At 41.0% G+C, this 17,265-nt stretch overlaps 2 protein-coding genes across 13 annotated transcripts in view; both read right to left on the minus strand.

Annotated features, from left to right (window-relative positions):
* The window catches only part of LOC147033852 (uncharacterized), a 48,760-nt gene that overhangs the window by 22,192 nt on the left and 9,303 nt on the right, over positions 1 to 17,265 (minus strand). The window contains exons 4-6 of one of the 12 annotated variants that reach the window (XM_085871945.1): positions 7,237 to 11,015; positions 6,126 to 6,209; positions 4,372 to 4,539 (exon numbers count right to left, since the gene is read on the minus strand). The exons of the other annotated variants lie outside the window; for them this stretch is intronic. The gene's annotated coding sequence lies outside the window, so the exon portion shown is untranslated. Of the gene's footprint in view, positions 1 to 4,371; positions 4,540 to 6,125; positions 6,210 to 7,236; positions 11,016 to 17,265 lie in introns of those variants that run through there. 12 annotated transcript variants of the gene reach the window in all.
* Positions 12,419 to 17,175, minus strand: LOC147033853 (uncharacterized). Its single transcript, XM_085871933.1, has 2 exons — positions 16,546 to 17,175; positions 12,419 to 15,130 (listed from the first exon to the last, which is right to left on the minus strand). Exons 1-2 carry the CDS (start codon positions 16,734 to 16,736, stop codon positions 14,830 to 14,832), a joined length of 492 nt encoding a protein of 163 aa, XP_085728059.1. The 5' UTR covers positions 16,737 to 17,175; the 3' UTR covers positions 12,419 to 14,829.

Consider the following 17,265-nt stretch of genomic DNA (forward strand, 5'->3'; position numbering starts at 1 on the left):
CGGGTGGTTCCATCGACTGTTGGTGTGGTCGCTCTGATGGTTACCATGCCCAAGGAGTTGCTGTAGCTGTGTCCAATAAGCTGACTCCAATGATAATTGAGGTGACACCGGTCAACGAGCGTACTAAGAGACGAAGGATTCCTCACTCCTTCGGTGTCATTTCCCTGGTCTCTGTTTATGCTCCGATTGAGGCGAGTGATCTCACCGTGAAGGACACATTCTACGCCACGCTCGAGTCTGTGGTTGATCATTGCCCCAGGAGAGATACACTTCTAGTTTTGGAGGATTTCAATGCATCGACTGGAACTGATAGGGATGGTTATGAGGTGTGTGTTGGTCCCCATGGGTCAGGAAATGTGAACCAGAATAGCACTAAGTTCCTTCACTTTGCAAGAAGTCATGGACTGAGGGTGGCTGGTTCATGGTTTCAGCAGCCACAAGCTCAATATTATTCACCAAACAGGAGAAAAAGATAAGTTTCATGGTGGGGAAATTTCACTTTTTCTTGTGTATGTGAGATGGAGGGAACAAAGCCTTGCCTGCTTCAAGTAAGAAGGTATATCGTCTTCGTTATAAGACTCGTTTTCTTTAAATTATCAGATTTCACAACAGAGTTCGACACATTCGTAGTGCGGACAATATCCGATCCTCAAAACAGAAATAATATTTCGATGATATACCTGACCTGACTTGACCACCTCCATCCACCTTTCACAACGATCTTTGGTGCTCTATCTTCATTGTCCTTTCTTGTTTTTTCACCCTCCACAGAATCATCATCAAGTGAGTAAAAAATTATCTCTGATCATATTCTGGTCAGTGAGCGATCTCTCCATTTTGATGTTCGTAAAGGTTCTCATGATGTAACGTTCGCCGTTCATTACGAGGTTAATTGTTCTTTTCTCTGTTCAGGATTGTGATTTGTTAGGGTTCGTGGTTCGTTTGTTTTGCCCTTGCAGTCACCGTGGTATGAAAGGAAGTAGTTACAAGACCCCATCTCTTTGTCTTCACGTGGCATTTCTTGTTTGACGGTTGACACTCGCGAATGAAATTCGAGCTATCGTTCGCTCCAAGCTATGCTTCATCAGAAACCAGTTCAGAATGTATTCCCCTCAAGAGTTGACATGGCAAGTTATATCATCTATATTCTATACCAGTGTTTCTCAAGGTGGGGCGTGTCCATATTTTTGTGGGGCATGAGAATTCAGAATTAATGAATCAATATATGATCGCTTTCAGAGCTTTGCTATCAGTTTCCTTCTTGGTTCACTCAGCAATTTCTGGTGGATTTATCTGAAGTACCAGAGCAACACCAAGAGGAGTTACGCGAGTTGCAACAAGATGAGTCTGTGAAAACTCTTTTCAAGATCAAAGGAACCTGATGTGGCTGTCTGAGGAGAGCGAAAAGAAATACCCAAACTCGACTACTTTGGCAAGGGAAGTATTGATAAATTTTCCATCATCTTATTTTGTCGAATGTGGATTTATTGTTGTTACCGATTTGCTGCAAGCGAAGAGAAATCGACTGGAAATCACAAGATGTGGTAATTTAAGGCTGAAACTGACAAAATTGGTTCCTCGAATCAAACAAATCTGCAACCAGCGTCAAGGGCAGGGCTCCCATTGAAGTGAGCAGCAATTGAATAAAATTTGCACTAAAGTTTTAATAAAGCCTTTTTAATACATATGTAGTTTATGCTATAGTGTCTCCAATCATGGTGGGGCTTACAATTTTTTTGAAAATCAAAGTGGGGCGTGGGAAAAAAAAGGTATAGAAACACTGTTCCATACTATGGCTGGTGTTGGCTTTATGGTTAGGGAGGTGGGCTTTGGACACGAAGATCCTGAGTTCCAATTCCTCCTGGCAATTGATTTAATACCAGGTGGGGTTGACTCTGCCTGTCATCTTTCGGAGGTTGGCCAGCTTGCTGTTATCCTGTGTTGGAGTGGTGACCTGCTCCAGGATTGTGCCCAATCGACAAGGAGACTGCTTAGGCAGCAGGCAGCACCAATGCTCTGCACAGAGTATGCTCCCAATGGATGGATGGATTCCACACCATAAAATGGAATTTGTCCACATATTTATACAATTGTTTATATAGGCTTCAAAAACTTTTGAAAACTACTGAACCAAACACAAACAAATGTTGCCAAAGGGTAACTCTCGTCTGGTTTCTGCCTGGGGAGCATAACTGGGGGAGGGACTTCTGGCACCTGGTGATAGGCGGCACAATCATCTTCTTCTAAAAAATAAAGTTGAAACAAGCTGATAATATGCATTACAGTGATGTTGAAATCTGAATGAGAATAATTCTCAATTTTCAAAATGTTTCCTTTCATGCATTTTAAACAGAAGTTCAAACCAAAACATCCAAAACTGAGCTTTGCAGCGAAGTGCGAGTGATTTTTGCTCGTGCCACATATAAGCAGTGAGGAAGTTTGATGAAGGTGATTTTAGCTGACTTCCAAGCAGATGGAAGATTACTTCGGTGAAATGATAGGGCGATTAGAGCAGAATGTTTGTGAAGTGCGACATGCTGTCTTTTGATCAAACCCATCAATGAAGGAACGAGTAAAAATGTCGAGAATCGGAAAATGGCAAATAGTGTACCTCCTCGCTGGAATGATGACCATGAAGCCTTGTCTCACACCAGGGATGGGTTGGTTCCAAAAGTTATTGCATGAAAATGCATTCTCTCTAAGCCTGCCGAGATCACACAATATATCACCAACCTGCCATGTTCACAGGAGGCACTTCCACAAGGTTCAATGTCCATTCACTGGTCGTGATTTGTCAGGGTTTGTGCAGCACATGTCTGTCCACTCAATCTTTGCACCGGTCCACATGATCAGGAGTTTTCAGGTGCTCATTCGGCAAGATGAGAATGTTCTCCAAGTCTTTGGTTGTGCAGAGGCACAGCCCTTTCTCCCAGGTACTTTTATAAATGTTTTCGGCTTCTATCAGGAGCTTGCTGAGCCATTGACGAGCCATTAAAATCCTTATCTCTCACACAAGATATTCTTTATGGTGACCAGAACACCGCCGTTTCTAGGGGGTTCTGTGCATGTGCACCGAGCATTCTGGGTGGATCACGTCATTTTGAAAGTCACACATTGAAAAATTATTTTTCTTGTTTGTGTAAAATATCATTGTGATTTTGCTGAAAGAGGTTGCATTAATTAATTTTACAATTTAACGTTCATACTTTTAATCCCAATTCCAACACTTTGTCCTGAGCATTTCTGATAAATGCCAGTTTTCAACACCACAAATAGTACACACATGATCGATAAAATCCCCGATCAACTCAGCCGCAGTTTTAATGCACAGGTGTGTCGAACCGAGCAACAGGTGGAACTGATGTGAGTGACACAGACTGACAGAATGTCTGATAGACTGATATTAGTGACAAATTAGCAATTTGAACCATTGCCATTTGTTCTTACAGACCGAGCTTGGTTTGAAACGTCATCCAATATGCCTCGATCCACATTACCACATATTATACATACTTCTCCCAAGTTTGATTTCAATCCTTCAGCTGTTCTCAAGTATCAGATTCTTATCTGACATGACTTTTAACCTTTAACCTCTTGATGCTGAAATCTAATCAGTTCAGCTTTGCAACATAATATACACATATACCAAGTTTGGTCACAATCCTATCATTTTTTTTTCAGTAGCATTATAACATTTTTTTTTTACCTTTCAGGACATCTCACCTTTGAACCCTTGCCCCCATAATCGAATCAGTTTATCTCTGCATCATTATACATACTTGTGCCAAGTTTATCTCAGATCCCTTCAAGCATTCTAAAGTTATCACTGGAATGAAAACCTATTACAGATGGACAGACACGGACGGATACATGGACGGACAAAAACAATTCCTCTGGCAACTTCGTCAGCGGAGGCATAAAAATGAATTTCAGCAAAATCCTGAAATGAGGATTAACACGGTGCTGTAACTCCAATTTCCAAACTTTTTACGAACTAAGAAATATCAGTTTGCTGTTTTAGTTTAATATCAAAAGACAGCACTGCAAGGACTGCCAAGCAGATCGAGAAAACCGAGTCAAGAGAAATTAAAACAGAGGGCATTCGAGTACTCCGAAGAGACTGAAAAACCAGGCTGAGTTATCCTCCCTCCGTCCCTCTTCCTCCACCAACAGATGGTGCCTCTCACCTTCCCAATCTCAACACTTCATTCATTACAGTTCAATGTCTGTGAACCATCCATCATGTGTACCCTACTCAACCAGGCTATTTGACTTGAATTTTCATGTTCTTGAACAATTGCAATTAAACACAAGAAAACAAAAATATATTTAGCAATCAAATTTATTTTCAATATTTATTTCACATGCAACAACACAGTACAGGCAAAACAGAGGATGCAACAAATATCGTATCATCATCATCATTATCATCAATCAGCTCCTGGCTTCCAAACTGGAAACCTGCATCCTCCAATGAAGCATCTCACAATGACTGGACCCTGCCAGAGATCTTTTCAGAAATTGATGTTGAAGAGTTGTCTGTTCAGGGTGACAATGGGATCAAAGGGGTTATAAGTTAGACTGAGTTTTCAAAAGTAAATATACAGTCAAGGCTCGTGGAAGAACTAATACACTGAACGGATCAGGACATAACAGGACAAAAGGAACAGCATAGAGAGGGGGAAACAACAACAGTGGAGTTGAAGGACAAGATAGAGGGAGACTTGAAAAAACAATGGGTGGAGGGAGGAATGGGGGGCAGGAAAGGGGATGCACGGGGTGGACACGATGGATACAGAAGGAAACTCTCATGAAGGAAAAACTGAAAATTTGGAGTTTTGTTTGAAAAAAAACACGAGTTAAAACTCGAGTTTGTGTTGATTGCATAAGTTGCAGGTGAGTCTTTTTGTGTTTGGGAGGAGGTGGGGAATTAAACAAGTGGTGACGTGGGTGTTCTGGTGTCTGGGTGGCATGAATGAAATGTGTCCCTGTGACATGAAGGTGGTGTTGGAGAGGAAGCATTTTTGTTTCATTGTGAAGATGGTCAATATCAGTGAGTTGGGGACAGGCTGCGATGATTCTGAATGTGTTGTTGAGTGAAACGTGAGCTTTTCTGTGAGGAAGAGAGATTGAGACCCATGTTTGAAAGATTATTTTGCATGAGTGTGTCTGGGTGCAGCATTGAAATGTTTAATTGTTAATGGTGATGGTTCTACTTCTTGACACATCCTCACACCACATGCTGCCATGCTTGAACACATGCCTTGGCACTTTCAATGAAACCTGCAAGGTCACTCAAGGTACACTTTTGTTTGGGCAACCAGCAGCATAACTGATGTTCATCTTGGCAGTAACAAGTGTTGGGTCATTGCTGTATCCCCATTTGTTTGGGATACCTTGTAGCATCCCACCACAGCGTGCAGGCAGGTAAGACATCGACATTCTTGCCAGGGCTCGTTTGACCCTGCTGGCATGCATTATTTGGGCTGCAGCATCAATCTGGAGGTGTCGTAATCACCCGTCAGGCTTTCGTGCCACATTTGAATCCGAGTGGTAGCAGGGTCCAAATTGAGTGCTTGTGTGGTGGTGAGGAAACTCTTTTTGGACCCCTCACCTGCACCACAATGACAACTGATTATGTTGTGGATGTCTTGTACATCTACTCTGCTTAATACTTTCCTTTGTGTTGGTAATTCTGCTCCCCTCCTTTTGGATGGAGTGATGCCAGCCGACAAGAGATAGTTTTTTTTTTTCATTGGTTGGTTCGAAACATCTGGGAGCACATTTGTGATGGACTTGGGCCAAAGATTAGCTCCGGCAAACCCCAGAATAATTATGGGAATAATTGTGGCCGTAAAAGAAAAAGAGTGAGGACATGAAGTAAATATTTTCAGGAAAGGAAGAGAACATTGAAAAGGTGAAACTCGAAGAATAAAGGAGGATAAAATAAAAACATCCACTAATCATCCCAAAAATAAGAATTCTAATTCCCAACGCATCAACAACCAAATGTGTGATGTAAACAATCTGGAATCACACAATGACAGAAGGCAGATGGACAATGAAGTTTTATCATTCAAAGATTCCTCTCATCTGCGAGATGATGAACCAAGTGGAAAACTCACCTCACATGAGAGAACGTCTCGCTCCTCAAACCCATCTTTACTGTCCAGTTCACCTACGGCACACCCCTCATTCACCCTCATCTCCTTGATCGAACGTGTGTCGAAGGAGATTAGACAGAGGGGAAGAAAGAGAAAATATGGAATTACAGTGAGATCTGCAGACGCTTGTGGTTGTACAACTTGGTGAAGTGAAATCTTGCTTGACAAACCAATAATATCTTCTCCGTCATGAAACAAAAAGCGAATTCGTGATTGTTGTTTATACGATTTATTTATGTGATGTAATGGGACACAGATGAGGGTCAAACCTATGATAGAGAAATGTGCTGAATAATTACATGTCCATTTCATTGTGACGTAATCATGTCATGCCACATTGTGTCGAATGCTTTCCCCTGAGGATCGAACGTGGAAGTAACAATTTCAAGTCCGCATCTGGCAGCAATCACTGCATTGAGATACAGGGAGTGTGTATACAGTGTGTCATGTACACTGGGTGGTTTGAAACTGATTGTATTGATGAGTCAGCGAATGCATCGCTCCTGAGCAGGAGTCGTAATCCAGGGACGTCATCTTATTGGCACATCACTTCTTTATTTTGTGGCTTGATAACATCTTCTCATCTTACTTTGGAAACCTTTCCTCTCATCACGTTAAAGAGCCAGGTAAAATAGCTAATGGAATACCCTGCTTTGAATGTGTTCAGCGATTTGATCCTTCTCGTTTTCTGGCTGGAATTCATTGTTAAAGAATGTGATCAGTGTGTTTTTTGGATGATCCATATGCTGGTGTCTGGGAAATACTTTCAAATTTGCTCAGAATGTGTTGTGTCACTCCCAAAACCTGAGCGTGCATGAGATGCATGTGCTGAATGATCATGGCACGATACAATTACGTCACGTGGAAACTTGTAATAAGGTGTTCTGCACATCCCTCGTGCCAAAAAGGCCCTTGGTATGAAAGCTGAAACAGTGCTTCAATAATTACGTTGTCATTTCTTCATGTGTGTGTTTTTTTTATGGTGGAGGAGAAATCAACAAAATGTCATCATCGCCACTCTCTCTCCCTCGTGGCAAACAGGTAAATATAAAATCCTCAAAAACTCGCTTACCTGCTCTGTGGGCAGATTGTTTTCTGCAGATTGGACATTGCAGTTTCTGGGTGGCAAGGTGGGAGAGAAGGTGCTTCATCTCCAGTCAGCAAGATAATTTTTCCTGGCATTGCTGTTTGATGAAAGGAAGGAAGAAGAAGTTTAAAGATGTCATTGAGAGAGCAGCTGTCTGATAAACTGCTGAGTGATTGCTGAGTTTATAGTCAAATTATGCTGTGATTGGCTGTTTGATCAGCACGTGTACGAACTCAACAGAATCAAGGATATAAAAACTGAAAATCATTTTCAGAAATTGCAGTGAGAATTCAATAATAACGTAGAAAATACGTAATTCAATTGGAGTGTGGATGTAAAAGAAAGTAGAAGTAAAATTATGTTGAATTTAGCAATGCTGTGAGATGATGTACGGCTTTGCGATCGTTAAACCGTGACCCCACGATGAGATTACCTTCCCATCAAAAGGTGAACCAAAAATCACAACTTTCAATAAAAAGACAAAATAATCAGGAATCTTAACAATATGAAAACCTCTGAAGATTTTCAAAATCACTCAATTGGTCATCTGTCATGAATTCTTGCTCCTCAATTTTAACATGAAATTCACACTGTGTGTGTGTGTGTTCCTCACTCAAACTCCATCTCATCTTGAATGTGTGATGAAGGAGTCTCAACAAAGGCTGAGGAAGAAACAAAGAATGTTTCAATACAAACACAACGATGTCTCATGGGATCAGAAATAGGGAAGTCTTCTTGAGACATAAAGGAGAAATAGATGTCAAAATCCAAGTTGTATTCAGGGAAGATACACCGATTGAAGAAAGGAAGGTTGCGCTTGACAAATATATCTGAGATTTATGAAGCAGTTTCTCATTGGATGTGCAGTGAGTGAACAAAAAATTAGAAACATCAAAAGAATGTTACTTTTCGGTTGTTGAGCCACCACTTGCATCCAGGAAGGCATGGATATGACATGGTGTGGAGTGAAAAAGGATCAAGAATTGCAGAATTTGATAACTTGTAACAGCATTGAAATGTTTAATTGTTAATGGTGATGGTTCTACTTCTTGACACATCCTCACACCACATGCTGCTATACTTGAACACATGCCTTGGCACTTTCAATGAAACCTCCCAGGTCACTCAAGGTACACTTTTGTTTGGGCAACCAGCAGCATAACTGTTGTGTCATCATCTGGGAATCATCTTGGCAGAAACAAGTGTTGGGTCATTGCTGTATCCCCATTTATTTGGGATACCTTGCAGCATCCCACTACAGCGTGCAGGCAGATAAGACATCGACATTCTTGCCAGGGCTCGGTTGACCCTGGTGGCATGCATTATTTGGGCTGCAGCATCAATCTGGAGGTGTCGTAATCACCCGTCAGGCTTTCGTGCCACATTTGAGTCCGAGTGGTAGCAGGGTCCAAATTGAGTGCTTGTGTGGTGGTGAGGAAACTCTTTTTGGACCCCTCACCTGCACCACAATGACAACTGATTATGTTATGGATGTCTTGTATATTTACTCTGCTGAATACTTTGCTATCTGCTGGTAGTTCTGCTCCCCTCCTTTTGGATGGAGTGATGCCAGACAAGAGATAGTTTTTTTTTTTCCATTGGTTGGTTCGAGATATCTGGGAGCACAATTTTGATAGACTTGGGTCAAAGATTACCCCCGGCCAACCCCAGAATAATTATGGGAATAATTATGGCCGTTCAAGAAAAAGAGTGAGGACATGAAGTAAAAATTTGCAGGAAAGGAAGAAAACATTGAAAAGGTGAAACTCGAAGAATAAAGGAAGGATAAAATAAAAACATCCACGAATCATCCCAAAAATAAGAATTCTAATTCCCAACGCATCAAGAACCAAATGTGTGATGTAAACAATCCGGAATCACACAATGACAGAAAGCAGATGGACAGTGAAGTTTTATCATTCAAAGATTCCTCTCATCTGCGAGATGATGAACCAAGTGGAAAACTCACCTCACATGACAGAACGTCTCGTTCCTCAAAGCGATCTTTACTCTCCAGTTCAACTTACGCACACCCCTCATTCAGCCTCATCTCCTTGATTGAACGTGTGTCTAAGGAGATTAGACAGAGGGGAAGAAAGACAAAATCTGGAATTACAGTGAGATCGACAGAGGCTTGTGGTTGCACAACTCAGTGAAGTGAAATCTTGCTTGACAAACCAATAATATCTTCTCCGTTATGGAACACAAACCGAATGTGATTGTTGTTGATACGATTTATTTATGTGACGTAATGGGACACAGATGACGTGCAAACCTGTGACAGAGAAACGTGCTGAATAATAACGTGTCAATTTCATTGTGACGTAATCATGTCATGCCACGTTGTGTCGAATGCTTTCCCTTGAGGATGGAACGTGGAGGTAACAATTTCAAAACTGGGTGAGTCCACATCTGGCAGCAATCACTGCGTTGAGATACAGGGAGTGTGTTTATAGTGTGTCATGCACACTGGGTAGTTTGTCACCAATTGTATTGATGGGTCAGCGAATGCATCGGTCCTGAGCAGGAGTCATTATCCAGGGAGGTCAACTTATTGGCACATTACTTCTTCATTTTCTGGCTTGATAACATCTTCTGATCTTACTTTGGAAACCTTTCCTCTCCTCATGTAAAAGAGCCATGTAAAATAGCTCATGGAATACCCTGCTTTGAATGTGTTCATTGATTTGATGCTTCTCATTTTCTGAATGGAATGAATTGTTAAAGAATGTGATCAATGTGTTTTTGGATGATCCAATTGCTGGTGTCTTGGAAATACTTTCAAATTTGCTCAGAATGTGTTGTCACTTCCAACACCTGAGCGTGCATGAGATTCATGTGCTGGATGATCATTGCATGATACAATCACGTCACGTGGAAACTTGCAATTAGGTGTTCTGCACATCCCTCGTGCCAAAAAAGCCCTTGGAATGAAATCTGAAACAGTGCTTCAACAATGACATTGTCATTTCGACATGTGTGTATGTTGTTTTTATGGTGGAGGAGAAATCAACAAAATGTATTCATCGCCACTCTCTCTCCCTTGTTGCAAACAGGTAAATATAAAATCCTCAAAAAACTCTCTTACCTGCTCTGTGGGCAGATTGTTTTCTGCTGATTGGACATTGCGGTTTCAGGGTGGCAAGGTGGGAGAGAAGGTGCTTTATCTCCAGTCAGCAAAATATTTTTTCCTGGCATTGCAGTTTGATGAAAGGAAGGAAGAAGAAGTTTAAAGATGTCATTGAGAGAGCAGCTGTCTGATAACCTGCTGAGTGATTGGTGTTTATATTCAAATTATGCTGTGATTGGCTGTTTGATCAGCACTTGTTCGAACTCAACAGAATCAAGAATATGAAAACTGAAAATTACCTTCAGAAATTGCAGTGAGGATTCAATAATAACATAGACAATACGTAATTCAATTGGAGTGTGGATGTCAAAGAAAGTGGAAGTAAAATTATGTTGAATTTAGCAATGCTGTGAGATGATGTACGGCTTTGCGATCGTTAAACCGTGACCCTTCGAGAAGATGATCTTCCCATCAAAAAGGTGAACGAAAAATCACAACTTTCAATAAAAAGACAAAATAATCAGGAATCTTAATAATATGAAAACCTCTGAAGATTTTCTAAATCACTCAATTGGTCACCTGACATGAATTCTTGCTCCTCACTTTTAACATCAAATTCACACTGTGTGTGTGTGTGTTCCTCACTCAAACTCCACCTCATCTTGAATGTGTGATGAAGGAGTCTCAACAAAGGCTGAGGAAGAAACAAAGAATGTTTTAGTACAAACTCAACGGTGTCTCACGGGATTAGAAATCGAGAAAGTCTTCTTGGGGCAGAAAGGATAAAGAGCTGTCTAAATCCCAGTTGTATTCAGGGAAGATTCACTGATGGAAGAAAGGAAGGTTGTTCTTGACAAATGTATTTTAGTTTTATGAAGCAGTTTCTCATTGGATGTGCAGTGAGTGAACAAAAAATTGGAAACATCAAAAGAATGTTACTTTTTCGGTTGTTGAGCCACCACTTGCATCCAGGAAGGCATGGATATGACATGGTGTGGAGTCAAAAAGGATGTAGAATTGCAGAACTGGAATGTAGCACCATTCTTCCACAAGGAAGTCCTCCAATTCACGTAGGTTTGATGAAGGCAGAAACCACTTTATCAGGGGACAACAAGAAACCCCTCCCAGCAGGGAAGAAATTCTGCATCATGGGATGCAGATGATCATTAATGACAGTAATGTAGCACGTTGCATCAACCCTGCCTTCTGATGGAATGAGTCGACCCAAGTGATGCCAGAAAAGCATACACCACACCTTGATGAAACCGCCATAAGCTTTGAGTTTTGAAATAGGCACTCAGAGCTGTATAAATCCCTGGGTTGTCGCCACATGCGCACACGTCCAATCGTCCACAAAAAGGTGAAGGATGACTCATCAGATCATATCACGTTCCTCCACGACTCGGCAGCCCATTGCCTGTGGAACTCCTTGGATCACTGGCCCCACAAACGGGCATTGCCAGGTCTTATAAGCAGTTTGTGCAGAGCAACCTGGCTTTGAGTGTTAATCCTGTGAAGTTTCCTTCAGACTGTTTTCGATGATACAGGATTCTCACAAGCTACATTGAACTTTTTACACTGTCCATCATTGCTCCCGTTTCACATCGCAGTCCAGACTTATGCCCGTGCATCATGCTCGTCGAGTGTACGTGTACTTCCATCCACTGCTGCCCTTTGATGATGATGTATTTCCTTTGTCTCAGATTGACATAACTTTTGAAACATTTACTTGTGACATGTTCGCAATTTCCCCAGCCTTTGCCACTGAAGCGACTGCCAATCCCCACCAATATTTACACCCCGTTTAAAGTCATTGAGCTGACGTCCTGCAGCCATACTGGCTCCAAATACTAGACTCGAGCCGCAGTCGAGTTCATTCCCTCCCAACCACAAGTCCTCAACCACCATCAGGTCATCAACCACCCCCCCCCCCCCAAAGTTCTCAAAGCTCCACCCAACCACTAATCCTTAAAAGCAATCCCCCCTCCACCCCACCGACAAGTCCTCAACCACCCCTCACTCATCTTCCAATTCTCTGTCCCCCTTCTGCCCCCCCCCACCCTAAATATCTGTCCTCCCCTCCCCCGTTCTTCCCATTTTTAACAAGGTGCTCATTCCCGTTCGTTAAGAAAAATGATAAAAGTAAAGATCGATGGGACAATGTTTAATTCGTAATTTCTCAAGATTCCCTCATAAGTTCACTCAATGATAATAAAAAAACATATAAGGTCATCTGTAATGGGGAAAAAAATGTTGTAGGGTTGGACTCCACATCGGACATTCTGCTTTGAGTCACCAAACAATGAATGGAGGCCCTGATAATTATCAGACATGAGATCAGGGCAGTCACTCTGGACATATCTCACGCTTTTGATGCAGTCTGGCATTCTGCCTTACTCTCCAAACTCTCTGCCTGTGTAGGCCAACTCCATGCATGATTCAATGACTTCCTCCGCTCTCGTGACCTTTGTGTGGCATTCAATGGAATCTTTTCATCTCATCACCCTGTCAAGACTGGAATTCCCAAGCAGTGGGCCGAGTTCTATTCCTGATCTTCAACAATGATCTCGCTGACTCTGGAAAATCCTCTTTATTTATTTGCTGATGACTCCACCCTCTGCCGTGACATCAATTATCCTTCAGGAAGGCAGGCTGCAGCATCTTCCCTCTCTTCAAGCCTTGGAAAAAAAAAATCACAAGCTGGCCAAAGACTTGGAATGTCTTTCAATCTGACAAATCTCACGCTCTTATTTCATTTCTCTCCAAAATTATAGTCTGACAAACCACACCTCTTGTCCCACCTCCTCCCGCCAATCTACTTTCTTACCAATCCTCTTCAGGAAGTTCATTCAATCAAGCTCCTGGGCTTCACTATCAGCAATGATATTTTTAGGGCAAACCACATTTCAAAGTTGGTCTCCGAAGCCATTCTCCGAATGACCACACTCCGTCATACAAAGTCCTTCCTTGGCACACCTGAACTCAAATCCACCTCCAAGGGCTTCATGAGCAGCTTGGTGGAGGACTTTTCTCTATCCTCTGGGCTGGTTCCCGTCTCACATCTCTCCCTGCTTGATGCTGTACAAACCAAGGCCTTCAAGATCATTGGAATTTCCCTCATCTGAGTCGAGGACGAACCTATGGCTGTCACTTCACTGCCGCAGACAGGTCAATGGTTTCTCTGTCTTTGACCACCTCATTTCCAGGATTGCACGTTCTGATCTTTCTGTGCTTTGTCACCCCCAGGTTTCTGCAGGGCTCACAGGGTCCACCATCAACCCCCTTCTTGTGAAACTACCGAAATCCAGGTCACTGCACACCTCCAATCATTAGTTCCTCTTTTTTCTTGCCGAAAGAATCAACTTCTATCTCCTGTTCAATCACATTCTTCCTTCCAGGTTTTCAAGACAGCTGTTTGCCACCATCTCAGGTCGTCACCATTTGAACAACATGATCTTTTCTGCCCTTGTTAACCCCGCCCAAATCCGTCCTCTGTTAAATTTTTCAGTCTTCCCTCCTGGGAGTTTCCTTGTGTCCATCTTGACCATGCCATGCATGTTTTGCTTCCTGTTTTAGTCTGTTATATCCTAATGCAGCTGTTAGTCTGTGAAGAGCAGTGTGACAGCTCTTCCACGAGCCTCGACTATGTGTACAAAAAAGACCCTTCAGACAGCGAAGACACTTTAAGATCCCTCAAACCTCAAAGACTCTTCAGCTCCTCTATATCACGAAACACAGTCTCACTACGACCGCCCTTCATCAGGAGAAGAGCGTCCATTCCACAATTCATGCTATTCATGTTCATTTAAAATGTAGTTTGAGCATTCCTCCTATAACCGCTCACCAGAGATAGATAACTTTCCTCAAATTACACTGTGATTGTCTTCCTGATCAAATTTTGTGCAAAATTTACAGAAACAGGGGTATTGGAATTGAAAAATACTTTCAGGAATCATCGAGGATTCAACAAAAGTCGAAAAGCAAATAAATAACACAATCACGACACACGAACAAAACACTGAAATGAAGCAGAATTTTCTGAAAAAATTGGAGAATTTGGTAATGCGGTGACACCGGCATTGCTAACACAGCAACTCCAACCATGATATGATTATTCTCTGAACGTAAAACAAAGTTATTCCAAAATTAATCATAATTATGTTAAATGGGAAGAGGAAAATAAAGAGGAAACTTGGCAAAATGAAAACATCAATCAATGTACAAACTAACTTGAAAGCTCACCTGCTGGGACAACTTGCACCTTATTCTGGGGATCAACTCACAGCTCATTCCCCATGTTTCCATCCTCGACATTGTCATTGTCAAAAGTCACAGTCACATTCAACATCCTCACAATCGCAGGACAAAAACACTTCATGCTTCCTCTGGGAACCATAAATAAAAGGGAAATTAAATAATTAAAACAAATGATTGTAATAGAAAAATATTGGGAAAAAATAAATAACTGAAAATTGGGAAATAAAATTTTTTTTAAAAAAAATAATGATTCAAAAAGCAGGACACCACGGCCACCAAGACGAAACACTCAATGTTTCCGTCCAGGAACCATCTTCACATTCTGAATTGTCATCATCCTCACATTCACACTCATTGTCATCATCCTCACATTCACACTCATTGTCATCATCCTCACATTCACACTCGTTGTCATCATCTTCACATTCACAATCATTGTCATCATCTTCACAATAACAATCACAATCACAATCATCTTCATAATCTCCACAATCACAATCATCGTCATGATCTTCGCAAATGCCTTCATCTTCATCATCTTTGTTGTCTTTTCTAGCAACACACACACAATAATGAGCAAAACTTCGTTTTAGAGAACATTTCACTGTGTTGGTAAAATGAAGCAAGAATAGCATGGGCAGCCATAATTATAAATATCAATATATACACTACTGTGAAAATGACTTGTACTGTGTGTGTGTGTGTGTGTGTGTGTGTGTGTGTGTGTGTGTGTGTGTGTGTGTGTGTGTGTGTGTCTCTGCATGCGCACACATATACGTGTATATATATATATATTTTTTTTTTACAGTGCCTATCGAAAGTGTTTACCCGATTTCAATTTTTTCACTTTTTCTTGCCTTATCGCCTGGAATTGAATTGCATTAAACCAGACTTTTTCTTCCTTTATTGACACACCGTAACCAACAACTTCCAAGTGAAAATCAAAACAAAATTTCTGATTTAATTCCAGGCTATAAAGCAAGAAAAGATGAAAAAATTGAAAGGCGGTGTGCACTTTCTAAAGGCATTGGAGAAAAAAAAATTACGAATGATATGATATGATTTTTGTATATATATATATATATATATATATATATATATATATATATATATATATATATATATATATATATATATATATATATATATATATATATATATATATATATATATATATATATATATATATATACATAAAAGCCTGGTGTTGGTTTCCTTTGTTTGGGTGGTGGGCTTGGGATCTGAGGGTCCTGAGTTCAAATCCCACTCAGCTGTTGAATAAATACCAGGTGGGGTTGACTGCCTGTTATTCTTCCGAGGTTGGCAAAATAAATTCCAGCTTACTGGTATCCTGTGGCGGAGTGTCGACCCGTCCAGGATTGTGCCCAATAGCCAAGGAGACTGCTAAGGCAGCACCAACGCTCTGCACAGAGCATGGTTGCAATGGTTGTGTGTGTATATATATATATATATATATATATATATATATATATATATATATATATATATATATATATATATATATATATATATATGTATATATATATATATATATATATATATATATATATATATATATATATATATATATATAGCCAATCAGCTCTCATCTCATCGATTAAACCCAGGTGGCTCGGATTGTGTAAATGATTGATCCCTCCCACACTCCTCCAACTGAATAAGCTGTGTAACGCAACCCAAGAAGACTTACTTCAGGTTAGTGCGACACTGTTTCAAACTCTTCCCACATTTGCAAACCCTCAACATACACACACACACACACATATATAGGTATATATATATGTATCTCAAATAATAATATATTTGCAGCAGAAAAGAGGTTCATTGGGATCATCGGTTGCTGTTCTGAATTAAGTTCCAGAATAAAAATGAATCCTTGCGAAGAGGAACAGCAAGAAGTAAATGAAGGTCACCAAAGAAGAAAAATATCAGAATGTGTTGTTTACCCGAAGTGTTTGTGTCCCCACGGATAGATGTGGATGACCAAGTCCACGAGAAGGACGAAAAGAGAGATCACTCCGATTGCGTGCTCAAAGCGTCCCCAGAGCGACATCAGTTGTCCCATGTCCAATGTCCCAAGAAAGGAACGTTCACCAAAGATCTGTGGACAAGGAATTGACAAGTTTAATGAAATCATGTTATTTGAACGAGCAAGTTTCCCATGCTCCGTCGGGATTCAAAACGGGGTCGTGATGAAGTCGGAAAAAATGCAAATGGAATCTTCTGTCATTGAGCACACAACCTGGGAACATCAATTCGCATTAATTGCCACAAATGAATCAATTTAAATGCTCCAATGGTGGCAATTTGCTCCGGTTTAAACTGTTTCTTCAATATATGAAGCGACTTGATAGCTCGGTTCCCTTATAATAATTTGTATTGGTGTCAAAGTCAGTGACTTATTGCAAATTAATCGTAGGATGACACCATGGGTGTGTCCCGTTGGTAAGTGGCTTGGTCGTTTCACAGTGCTCAAGGAAACACTCCAATGGAAGGGAGTGCTGGGCTGAACAACACGGCGGTCTCCAAGGAAACATTACTATCGTGGAACTCGAGCACATGCTGGCCTGGCTGTCATTTTCAGTTTTACTCGATTTTCTTGTGACAACTTCCCCAAACAAATTGATTGTGTTAGCAACAGCTACAGAGCATCTTGAATCGGGAAA

This window comes from Eptatretus burgeri, chromosome 1 (genome assembly GCF_056783735.1).
Source record: "Eptatretus burgeri isolate ZD-2024b chromosome 1, Ebu_testis_v1, whole genome shotgun sequence".
Lineage (NCBI taxonomy): Eukaryota > Metazoa > Chordata > Myxini > Myxiniformes > Myxinidae > Eptatretus > Eptatretus burgeri.

Bases quoted from the DNA above. Each gene is read 5' to 3' on its own strand.
- LOC147033853 (XM_085871933.1), bottom strand. From the start codon at position 16,736: ATGATTTCATTAAACTTGTCAATTCCTTGTCCACAGATCTTTGGTGAA. The intron at 15,131-16,545 runs GTAAACAACACA...GTGTGTTGCTAG, and splicing joins TGGGGACACAAACACTTCGG to AAAAGACAACAAAGATGATG.